The sequence below is a fragment of the Nicotiana sylvestris genome, chromosome 11 (assembly GCF_000393655.2).
Source record: "Nicotiana sylvestris chromosome 11, ASM39365v2, whole genome shotgun sequence".
NCBI lineage: Eukaryota > Viridiplantae > Streptophyta > Magnoliopsida > Solanales > Solanaceae > Nicotiana > Nicotiana sylvestris.
Window position 1 is genome coordinate 93,272,123 of NC_091067.1, and position 12,990 is coordinate 93,285,112.

Below are 12,990 nucleotides of genomic sequence, written 5' to 3' on the forward strand. Positions count from 1 at the left end.
AACAAAAATATCAAACAAACATCCCAACAAGGGAACAATGATATCTCAACAATATCCAGTCAAGGGAACAATGATGATAATAACATGTGAGGCACAATAAACCACGATGGAGTCATAACAATTTATAACACAAGACTCACGGGAATGCTTGACATCGACGTATAGATACTCGTCACCATGCCTATACGTCGTACTCCACAATTAACACGTAGAAAATAGACACCACTCCTAATCCCTCAAGCTAAGGTTAGACCAAACACTTACCTCGAACTTCCACGGCCAACTCAAGCCTCAAACACCGCCTTTCCTTTCGAATTCGGCTCCAAATAAATTGTATCTAGACATAATCGACTTAATAACATCAATAAATGCTAAACAATCCAATTCCAATGCTTAATTATAGCTTTCCCATCATTCTTCCCAAATACTCAAAAGTTGACCTCGGGCCCGCTTGGTCAAAATACGAGGTTCGGACCAAAATCCGATCACTCATTCACCCACGAGCCCGAATATATATTTTGTTTTGAAATCCAACCCCAAAACGAGGTTAAATTCCCAAATAATCAAAAAGCCCTTACTCTACCCAAATCCCTAATTTTCTACCCTTAATCTCATGTTTTAGGCCTAGAAATCTAGTGGGTATTGATAAAAATGGTAGAAAACGAGCTTAGGATTACATACCTATGAAGCTATGGTGAAGTTCCTCTTCAAAAATCGCCCAAGAGGTGTGGAGAAGATAAAGTATATGAAAAATGGTGGAATTCCCGTAATGCATTCTATTTTTGGAACTGTCACGCCCCAAAACCGAGGGGCACGACTGGCACTCTACCAGGTAGCCCTAGTCAAGCAGACCTAGGTGCCTTTCCTATCCCACGTGTTACCCCGCATTTTCATTATCCGATAACCAAGTGAAATAGCCATTTATGATTTAAACACATTCTTATGAGATGTACATAATATACATGGTTACTTAGCGTGGTTTACAAGTTACATTGCCCAAATACAAAATACATAAGTACATAACTCACATTTCCTGTCTACGGAGCCTCTATGGATACAAAAGAGTGTTAAAATACATGCCGGTAATAAGGCTCCGGCTATACCTTACGCAAATACCAAAATAAGATTTTCGGGAGGAAAAGCGGCATGAGCCACGCAGGGCCCCGAGAGGAAAAAAGGGGCTCACCAATACAGCTGACGAAAAGTGAAGGAGTGCTACTGTTGGTGGACTGGAGTACCTGCTATAGAACCACCTACAATCATAACATGAATGTAGTTCCCCCGGCAAGAGGGACGTCAGTACATTTGAATTGTACTGGTAGGTATGAGCAAACTTTACCCCAAGTAAAATCAAGAAATAAACAGGTAACAAACAGTAATAGAATCAACAATCCAATGCACATGAAAGGAACAATCAAAGCCAAACAAGTTCCACAATCTGTCTTTTTCCCTTTCAACATTATTTCATCACATCAATGGTTTCACAACTTTCACATATTTTCATTTCAATAGTGATTTTGATCACTTTTCCACCCTTATTACCTTGGCCACCCTTATTACCTCGGCCACCCTTATCACCACAACCCACACCTTATAACTTCGTGTTAAGGCGCGCAACCCGATCCCACCGGGCAATCAAATTTCATACGACAACAACAATAATTCACAAAGAATTTTCATAACATCAATACCATTTCCATCATATGCAACAGCCCATATAAAATTTAAGTCACAACGATAATTGCCCGCGACAAGTCACGTATGATATTACCATAGTTGTTTCAATTGCATCAATTACGATTTCTTTCCATCATTTGTTACATAGTTCTTACCACATGAACACATTCACACACACACACACTTGGTTTGTTGCCATTTACTTACACCATTATATCGCGAGACTTAACCAACAACGTTCAAAGCATATTAATCACAAGAATCATCATTTCAAGGAAGCACAAGTTCATATCAACAATTCATACATTTGGGCCCCAGACACCATAGATGTCACCAAGCAGTAATTCATGTACAAGGTGTTGTCGTTCGACTCATTTACGTCATTTCACAATACCATCTTTCATTACTTACCACGCAAGGTTTTAACCATTATACACATTCCCACATTTGGACACATTAACGTTCTTTCATTCGTTAACACAAACTCCCATATCGTCATCCTCAAGCATTTACAAGATCAGCACATAATAAGGTAGGCACATAAAATCACTTTTCACAATCACATATAACACGGTGGTGTGGAAATCAACTAAGACAATCAATACACATATTTTCATATAAGGTACACATACCGTATGCTCGTCACAACAAGGGGATTCTACAAGAGTTAAAGTTAGTCATACATACCTCAAAGAGCTTTTCCTTAAGTTACTACAACGTTCCGGAAATTCTAGCAATGCCAATCTACTTCGAGACATAACAAAATTGAACACAAATTAGGAAGACATTCATAATTCTAGCTCATTCGAGCATTTTATCAAACACCATATGTGCGTTAAATCTTTATGGTCCTTTTATAGAGGATTTCATCAAACCACAACTCATACTTTACCATCTTTAGCTCAACAACGTTTCTACAACCTTTGACAACACATGCAAGCAAGATAACAACTTCAATACCCACAAACATTCTTTATAATTACCTATCTTTAACTAGATTCGAAATTAAAGGTTAGGGTATAGAATCTTACCTCAAGGATGAAGGCCTAGTGTGGTTTTCCTTGTTAATCCTTTAAGATTTGAGCAAGAGTTGTAAAAGAATTGATGAGGGATACTTTCTCACTCTAGGGCACTCTCTCACTCTAAAAATATCTGATTTTTGCTCAAGAAATTGTCCCTTGAATCTATTTGACGAAATGAGGTCATTTTATAACAAAAACCCCAATTTTTGCACAGCCGCGCCGCATGGGGTGGCGTGGTAATGAAAAATATGTTTAGAAACGAAAATGGAGGTGCTCTGATAATTTACACAGCCGCGCCGCATGGGGCGACGCGGTAGTGTAAAATTCTGTGCTGCTTTTGGTAATTTGGTCATAACTTTTGGTAGGTGTGTCCGAATGACAAACGGTTTGAAGATTTGGAAACTAGACTCAAATACCTTTTATTTGATATGTTTTGAATCACCCAAATCCTTATATAACTGGAGATATGATTGTCCAAAGTGATGTCTTGTGCGCACTCATTTGCAACTTTCGTCTCTTATGAAATTTTCCAACTTGGCTTAGACTTAGGCCTCTCCTTAGACCCCAATTCACTTATACTATGACTTATACACTTATTAACATATCCAATTGATATCCATAATCTCCTTAATCCTCATTTGCACGCAAGATAAAATATTTGGCCTACCTTGGCACCATGAAATCTTAAATTACTAAGCAAAATTTTCTGGGGCTTTACATTCTCCTCAGCTTAAGATCATTCGTCCTCGAATGAGGATCAAGTTTCATTCATTAGACATCCTTATGTAGCTTCTGCTTTTTCACATTATGAAATATATCATCATCCCCGAATTTGGCTAACTCCTTAAATTTCCGAAAATTTCGTTAGAGTTTCCTTGTAACTAGACCTATCCACTTGTCAGAGGACCCCAGATACATATCCTAACAGCATATACATGTTTCATAGACATAACATAACTTGTACAACACCAACCATGGTCGCATAGGCAACATACATAGTCAAAATGGAATAGTTTAACATAGATCAAATTAAAAGATAAAAGTTTACAGGAACCAAATGCATGAAAGCTATTACATAACTATCCAAACAAATGTGGGTACTTCTTTCTCATTTCTTCCTCGGTTTCCCAAGTGGCTTACTCAACCTGTTGTTTCCGCCATAACACTTTTACAGAGGCAATTTCCTTAGTTCTCAATTTCCGGACTTTCCTATCAAGAATGACAACTGGAATTTCTTCATAAGATAGTTCTTCATTAACCTCAATAGCTTCAATTGGCACAATAACGGACGGATATCCCACTACCTTCTTCAACATAGACACATGGAAGACCAGATGTACCAATGACATCTCGGGTGGCAGCTCGAGCTTGTATTCCACCTGACCGATCCTCTGAATGATTTTATATGGTCCGACATACCTCGGACTTAACTTCCCTTTCTTCCCAAATCGTATGACTCCCTTCATGGGAGATACTTTCAAGAACACCCAATCATCTACTTGGAATTCCAATTCTCTTCGATGCACGTCTGCGTAAGATTTCTGATGACTCTGACCAATTTTCATCCTCTCCTGAATGACTTTAACTTTTTCCATATCATGATGCACAAGATCTGGCCCTAACAGTTCTGCTTTACCAACCCTGAACCACCCAATCGGAGATCTACACCTCCTTCCATACAATGCCTCAAATGGGGCCATCTAAATACTAGCGTGAAAGCTGTTATTGTAAGCAAACTCAACAAGCGGCAAATAGTCATCCCAACTACCTTTGAAAGATAGAACACAAGCTTGCAACATATCTTCAAGCGCCTGAATAGTTCGCTCTGCTAGACCGTCAGTCTACGGAAGGAAGGCCGTACTGAGATTTACTTGAGTACCCAAACCTTGCTGAAATTTGGTCCGAAAGTTTGCTATGAATTGAGACCCTCAATCCGAGATAATAGAAACTGGAGTGCCGTGAAGTCTGACTACTTCCTTGATGTTCAACTGAGCATACTGTTCTGCAGTATCAGTGGACTTGACTGGCAAGAAGTGCGCTGATTTCGTGAGTCTGTCCACAATCACCCAAATTGAGTCAAACTTGTGCATAGTGCGAGGTAATCCTACCACAAAATCCATATTAATCATTTCTCATTTCCATGTTAGAATTTCTATGCTTTGTAACAATCCTCTAGGCCTTTGATGTTCAGCCTTCACTTGCTGACAGTTTGGATATTTTTTCCACAAAGTCTGCCACATCTCTTTTCATGTTATTCCACCAATAAATGTCTTTGAGATCATGATACATTTTAGTAGAACCTGGGTGTACGGAATATCTAGAAGTGTGAGTTTTTGCCAAAATCCTTTACCGAAGACTATCAATATCTAGAACACATAGGCGCTCTTGGTACCCTAGGGTACCATCATCAATGCCAAAAGAAAAGATGTGATATTGTGTTTACGAATTCCCTCCTTCATCTGTACCAACAATGGATCGTTGTATTGCTTTCCTTTGACCTCCGCTACAAGCGACGATTCAGCCTTATTCTACACAATTACTCTCCCTTCATTAGAGTCCGCAAGACGAACTCCTAGACTAGCCAACTGGTGAACCTCCCTGGCCAACGACCTTTGATATATCTCCAAGTAAGCTAACTACCTATAGATTTCCGTCTAAGAGCATCCGCCACAACATTGGCCTTTCCCGGGTGATAGAGAATCTCAATATCATAGTCCTTGAGTAGCCCGAGCCATCCTCTATGTCTCAGATTCAACTCCTTTTGTTTAAAAATATATTGAAGGCTCTTGTGGTTCATAAATACATCAACGTGGACCCTATACATATAATGTCGCCAAATATTTATACAAAAACTACCGCCGCAAGTTCTAAACCATGTGACGGATAGTTCTTTCCATGATTCTTGGGTTGCCTAGAGGCATAAGTGATCACCTAGCCATGTTCCATCAATAGTGAACCATCTATATCACATTTCTCTTGCAACTTGCTCTTCCAAATTCTCAACAAAAGACATTACTAGATGATTTTTCTTATAGAACCTTCTATTTCAAAGGAATAACATCTCCTAGCCTGCGCACACACCTTAATATCATTAACATGCACGACATTGCATCAAGTGTAATGTAACATTGTGCTCAGACCTTTCCTGGTCAACCTCTTTTCTCCTTTTGTGCCTTATAGGATTTAAGAAACTACTCCACTTTCCCTTGTAAACATTCTCGTGATCTCTCTTTACTGTTCAACACCACCCAAAACGCATATCAACACCCTTCGTACATATTCAATTCAGAAAGCGCCACTGGCCCGAACAATATATTGGTACCATCTTTTCTTTCTAAATGGAATATTCATTCCCATTCTATTTTGCTCATAGTGCATAATTGATAGCCTTATTTTGCCACACACTTGTCTACCTCCCGTGAACTTGTAATATCATTGTGCCTAGTTTAATGAGTTTATCATATTGCAACTTCACCACCAGTAGTCTTACTTTCCATTATATGTAGACATGAACTATCTCTAGCTCCTTTAGTTACCATTCAGTGTCACCCAAGTCGATAGCATTACGGTTAGTCCTTTATACCTTCTATTAAGACTTGTGCTCCAGGCGAGTTCACCATTCTGATATGAACTGTTTTGCGATAACCATGGACATCTCAATTTATATATTTTCTTCTTATTTCTTCTCGCCTCATTATTCCTAGCTAGTGAATAGCCATGCACTCTTCCACATGTTACGTGGTCTTTTTCCTTAATTTTTTTAACCCGCTCACCTCTTAATTCTTGTTAGGATATTCGTGGGAAAGTGTGTTCATCCACATATCACTTAACACTAATTTGCTTGTAAGGTTTCCATCAAGCCCAAATACTCTCTTGGGTTATTATAGCATCACATTTATTTCTCCCACTCGTTCCACCTTTCTTAACGTCTTGGAACTTTAGTGGAATCGCAATTCCATAATTAACCCATTCTAAAAACTCGCAAAACTTTAACCTTTGATCTATAGTACTTCCTTGGGATGCATTGTCCCAAGCCCTCTAACAAGTATAAAATCCCTTTACAAACCTACTCTTAGTTTCTAGGATCGTTGACCCTATCATTCATATTGCCATGTATGAAGAATTTACCTTCCTTAACCTTCCACCTTTTTGGAGGTACTAGTGGTCTATCATTAGCATATCCTTTCAGATAATCACATTATCCATTATCACTTTTCTAGACTATGCCTATCTTCAACAAAAATATTCAAACATCAAAGCTACATGGTCTTACTCTTGTTTTATTGTATTTAAGTGGCCTTGCTATGGCCCTTCCTCCCCCACTTAGGGTGAATGTCCCAGATTTTGACACAAGTCTTGAATTTAGCAACTTCATGGACATATGTTTCATTTCTCTATCCCTCACATACATGTTCGAGTATTAGGGAGATTTAAGTCACAATGGTATTAACCTCATAAGTCCTTTGCTCTTATTTAGCCACACGGGCTTGGGATTCCAATTCCTCATACCAATATCCTTTAGGAGTGTAACAAAACTTCATACACTTATGGGGTTCTTATAACATTCGTAGCATAAGGGTCTTCTCATTATGGGTTCAATTGACTCTCATTTCATAACTTCTTGTCTCCTAGGAGAGACTTGCACTCTCATCATCAATCTCCTGGTCATGTCTCTCATATATCATGTGCTTATATAACCATTTTTCTTTCACACCTTAGGATCATTCACATACTTCTCACACTACCCACATGTGCTATTCAAGCTTATATAGCACTTATCAATTCAATGTTTCGTTGGAGGTTACAATCATTTTTAACACTTTCTCGAATAAAGTATGCTTCTGGTACTATGTACGTACCTCATATATTTGTACCATTCGTTCAACATAACACATATGCCAACTCCTTAATATTCAGGCCTTTGCCCACTGGTCATTCTGTATGACAACATTACTTGAAATAGATGAAAGAGCGTCTAAACTTATCTTGAATCTCAACGCACGAGTTATAAGACAATCTTATAGTAAAGCTTTATCGCACGATCTGGAGTGTTGAAGAAGGGTAACATTCCTAAATGTCCATGTAGCCTCCAACTTATAGATGTGGTCGACAACACACCAATAAGAAGGACTCTACTAGACACGGCTCCGAGACATCCTAGGACACTTTAAAACCTTAGGCTCTGATACCAAGTTTGTCACGTCCCAAAACCAATGGGCGCGACAGACACTCGACCGGGTAGCCCCAGTCAAGAGGACCTAGGTGCCTTTCCTATCCCACATGTTACCCCGCATTTTCATTATCCGATAACCAAGTGAAATAGCCATTTATGATTTAAACACATTCTTACGAGATTTACATAATATACATAGTTACTTAGCGTGGTTTACAAGTTACATTGCCCAAATACAAAATACATAAGTACATAACCCACATTTACTGTCTACGGAGCCTCTAGGGATACAAAAGAGTGTTACAATACTTGCCGGTAACAAGGCTCCGGCTATACCTTATGCAAATACCAAAATAAGATTTCCGGGAGGAAAAGCGGCATGAGCCACATAAGGCCCCGAGAGGAAAAAGGGGCTCACCAATACAGCTGACGAAAAGTGAAGGAGTGCTACTGTTGGTGGACTGGAGTACCTGCTATAAAATCACCTACAATCATAACACGAATGTAGCGCCCCCGGAAAAAGGGACATCAGTACATTTGAATTGTACTGGTATGTATGAACAAACTTTAACCCAAGTAAAATCAAGAAATACACATGTAACAAACAGTAATAGAATCAACAATCCAATGCACATGAAAGGAACAACCAAAGCCAAACAAGTTACACAATCTCTCCTTTTCCCCTTTCAACATTATTTCATCACATCAATGGTTTCACAACTTTCACATATTTTCATTTCAATAGTGATTTCGATCACTTTTCCACTCTTATTACCTAGGCCACCCTTATTACCTCGGCCACCCTTATCACCACAACCCACACCTTATAACTTCGTGTTGAGGCGCGCAACCCGATCCCACCGGACAATCAAATTTCACACGACAACAACAATAATTCACAAAGAATTTTCATAACATCAATACCATTTCCATCATATGCAACAGCCCATATACAATTTGAGTCACAACGATAATTGCTCGCGACAAGTCACGTATGATATTACCATAGTTGTTTCAATTGCATCAATTACGATTTCTTTCCATCATTTGTTATACAGTTCTTACCATATGAACACATTCACACACACACACTTGGTTTGTTGCCATTTACTTACACCATTATATCGCGAGACTTAACCAACAACGTTCAAAGCATATTAATCACAAGAATCATCATTTTAAGGAAGCACAAGTTCATATCAACAATTCATACATTTGGGCCCCAGACACCATAGATGTCACCAAGCAGTAATTCATGTACAAGGTGTTGTCGTTCGACTCATTTACGTCATTTCACAATACCATCTTTCATTACTTACCACGCAAGGTTTTAGCCATTATACACATTCCCACATTTGGACACATTAACGTTCTTTCATTCGTTAACACAAACTCCCATATCGTCATCCTCAAGCATTTACAAGATCAGCACATAATAAGGTAGGCACATAAAATCACTTTTCACAATCACATATAACACGGTGGTGTGGAAATCAACTAAGACAATCAATACACATATTTTCATACAAGGTACACATACCGTATGCTCGTCACAACAAGGGGATTCTACAAGAGTTAAAGTTAGCCATACATACCTCAAAGAGCTTTTCCTTAAGTTACTACAACGTTCCAGAAATTCTAGCAATGTCAATCTACTTCGAGACATAACAAAATTGAACACAAATTAGGAAGATATTCATAATCCTAGCTTATTCGAGCATTTTATCAAACACCATATGTGCGTTAAATCTTTATGGTCCTTTTATAGAGGATTTCATCAACCCACAACCCATACTTTACCATCTATAGCTCAACAATGTTTCTACAACCTTTGACAACACATGCAAGCAAGATAACAACTCCAATACCCACAAACATTCTTTATAATTACCTATCTTTAGCTAGATTCGAAATTAAAGGTTAGGGTATAGAATCTTACCTCAAGGATGAAGGCCTAGTGTGGTTTTCCTTGTTAATCCTTTAAGATTTGAGCAAGAGTTGTAGAAGAATTGATGAGGGATACTTTCTCACTCTAGGGCACTCTCTCACTCTAAAAATATTTGATTTTTGCTCAAGAAATGGTCCCTTGAATCTATTTGACGAAATGAGGTCGTTTTATAACAAAAACCCCGATTTTTGCACAGCCGCGCCGCATGGGGCGGCGTGGTAATGAAAAATGTGTTTAGAAACGAAACTGGAGGTGCTCTGATAATTTACACAACCGCGCCGCATGATAATTTGGTCATAACTTTTTGTAGGAGTGTCCGAATGACGAACAGTTTGAAGCGTTGGAAACTAGACTCAAAGACCTTTTATTTGATAGGTTGTGCATCACACAAATCCTTGTATAAATGATTATCCAAAGTGAGGTCTTGTGCGCACTCATTTGCAACTTTTGTCTCTTATGAAATTTTCCAACTTGGCTTAGACTTAGGTCTCTCCTTAGACCCCAATTCACTTCTACTATGACTTATACACTTATTAACATATCCAATTGATATCCATAATCTCCTTAATCCTCATTTTCACGCAAGATAAAATATTTGGCCTACCTTGGCACCACCAAATCTTAAATTACTAAGCAAAATTTTCTGGGGCTTTACAGGAACTTAAAATAACTGGGCGAATTTGGTCTTCGCGTTCGCGATAGGTTCATCGCGTTCACGATGAGTTAGGCCAGAGAGACCTTCGCATTCGCGTAAGTGGGCTCGTGATCGCGGAGCACTAACTCCTTGAGCCCTCGCGTCCGCGTCCAGGCAGTCACGTTCGGGTAGGTATAATACCCCTCCCCCTGCCCAGGCTCATAAGCCATCGCATTCGCGTGTGCTGGGTCGCGTTCGCGAAGGGTATCGCCCCTTAGCCTCGCGTTCGCGTCACCAGCTTTGCGTTCGCGAAGAAGAAATTTAGCACCTGGGAGATTTGCCTTACGAGTTCGCGAGTGTGCCCACGCGAACACAAAGAGAAAAATCCCTCGGCACTGAACATCAAAAACCTGCAACTTTTATGAGTTTAAAAACCTTCCGAAACACACGCGACTCGAGGCTCCAAACCAAACATACGTACTAACTCAAAAACATCATATGAACTTATCCGTGCGATCAAATCGCCAAATTAACCCCTTAAACAACAAATTAAACCTCAAAATCAATGAAATATTTCAAAACTTCTTAAAACATCAAATTTTGCATTTAAGGTCCGAATCACGTCAAACGGATTTCGTTTCTTACCAAACTTCACATAATTATCTTAAATCACATATAAGACATGTACTGGGCGCCGGAATTAAAATACGAGCCCGATACCAACATGTTCTAATCAAAATTCATTTTCAAATCCTTTAAACAATTTCGGAAAATAATTTTCTTTAAAAATTCATTTCTCGGGCTTGGAACCTCGGAATTCGATTCCGGGTATACGCCCAAGTCCCATATTTTCTTACGGAACTTCCGGGACCGTCAAATCACGGGTCTGGGTCCGTTTATCCAAAACGTTGACCGAAGTCAAATTAATTTATTTTATAGTCAAAATTTATCATTTTTCACAGTTTTTCATATATAAGCTTTCCGGCTACGCGCCCGGACTGGCATGCAAATCGAGGTGATGCTAAAAGAGATTTTAAAGCCTCGGAATGCAGAATTCGTTTTAAACACAAGTGATGACCTTCTTGGGTCATCACACCAAGGAAGCAACAAAGGAAATATTTTTGAACAAATCTATGATCTTACCAGTTCCTTCGATGTTTGTCAATGATGTATTATGGGCAGACATCCTAGGAACTGAACTAGTTAGATCTGTTGTGGGTTGTAACTTAAACACTATCGTGCATAACATTACAACTATGGGGGTTCTCTGATACTCCAGCAATGCCCCTAATGTAGTTTATTTTGTTAACTAGCATATAAATACTATATCCCTTTTAACCAAAAAAAAAATTACCCTTGAGCTAGTTTTGGGTTGAATTTGGTGTCATGTTTATATACTCTTAAGTATGGTATTAGAGTTAGACCCATCAATTATCGTTTTACCTAATATTGGATTCCCATATTATCTTCTCCATGCTCTAATTGTCGGGCCTAGGCGTACGGGGGAGGGGTTATTCATTAGTCACACATTGGTTGGGTGAGAGACAATTGCCTCTTTATATGATCTTCGACAATCATCACATTTTGATCTAACCAGTGCCGGCTCCAATGTTATATGTAGTAAGGCATTTGTCGTAGGCCCCCAAATTTGGGGAGCCCCATTTTTTAAAAATAATAGGTTCATAGGTATTTAAAAAATAATATTAATACTTTCAATACAAAAGTAGAGTTTTTAATATGTTAAAAAAAACTTTTTAGATATATAAATAAAGTAATAATTTGACTTGGCTTAAAAATAGGTAAATAAATAATTTTTCTAAGGTTTCAATTTTCTACTTCTTACTTCATCAAAAATTTTACTCTCTCATCCTTAATTTATCCAGGTCAATCTTTCTTTTTCTCAATCTCTTTATATTTCAGAAACCCATACATATTTTCTGTCTTTCTCTTTTATATTTTTACTCACCTTGTTTCTCTAAGATTTCACTATTCACCTTCTTTCTCCAATATTTCATGAGTTTAAGTGTTCAACAATACTTTTAAGCTTCCAATAGTTCTATACTTCTATTTCTCTATAAAATCCTATCTAAGATAAAAAAAATATCTCAAGAAAAATTAAATGAATTGGCTATATTATCAATTGAAAAGGAATTATAACAGAAAATTGATTGTAAAAAAGATTATTAACAACTTTATATCTCAAAAATTTAGAAGAATATACTTTAAATAAAAATATTTCTTATAACTTTCTTTTAAAAATTTAGGCCTCATATTAAGCTTCGCATATGGTTGAGCCGCCCCTGAAGCTAACTTGGGATTGAGTTGGCCAATGTTCATTTTCATTAGCATGTTATATTTTATGCAACGGATATTCCCGAAGGGACATTTCATTTCAATACTAATGATCTGATTTTATAATCAGTCAAATTTATATCATAAATGTTTAAAATCATAAGTTCCAACAGTTATTTTAAACTCTACGAATTTACTGTGCGTATGACTCATTAAAAGGGAAACACTACCTTGGTGAAAAAAT

At 38.1% G+C, this 12,990-nt stretch overlaps 1 protein-coding gene across 1 annotated transcript; it reads right to left on the reverse strand.

Moving 5' to 3' along the window:
• Positions 1–3,835: 3,835 nt before the first annotated feature.
• On the reverse strand, positions 3,836–4,399 carry LOC138881334 (uncharacterized). Its single transcript, XM_070161551.1, has 2 exons — positions 4,175–4,399; positions 3,836–4,003 (listed from the first exon to the last, which is right to left on the reverse strand). The coding sequence occupies exons 1-2, from the start codon at positions 4,397–4,399 to the stop codon at positions 3,836–3,838; spliced, it is 393 nt and encodes a 130-aa protein (XP_070017652.1).
• Between the last annotated feature and the right edge of the window lie 8,591 nt (positions 4,400–12,990).

Excerpts from the sequence above, each read along its gene's own strand:
- LOC138881334 (XM_070161551.1), bottom strand. The coding sequence starts at position 4,399 with ATGGCCCCATTTGAGGCATTGTATGGAAGGAGGTGTAGATCTCCGATT. Across the intron at positions 4,004-4,174 it reads ATGATTGGGTGTTCTTGAAA|GTAGTGGGATATCCGTCCGT; the intron begins GTATCTCCCATG and ends ATGTTGAAGAAG.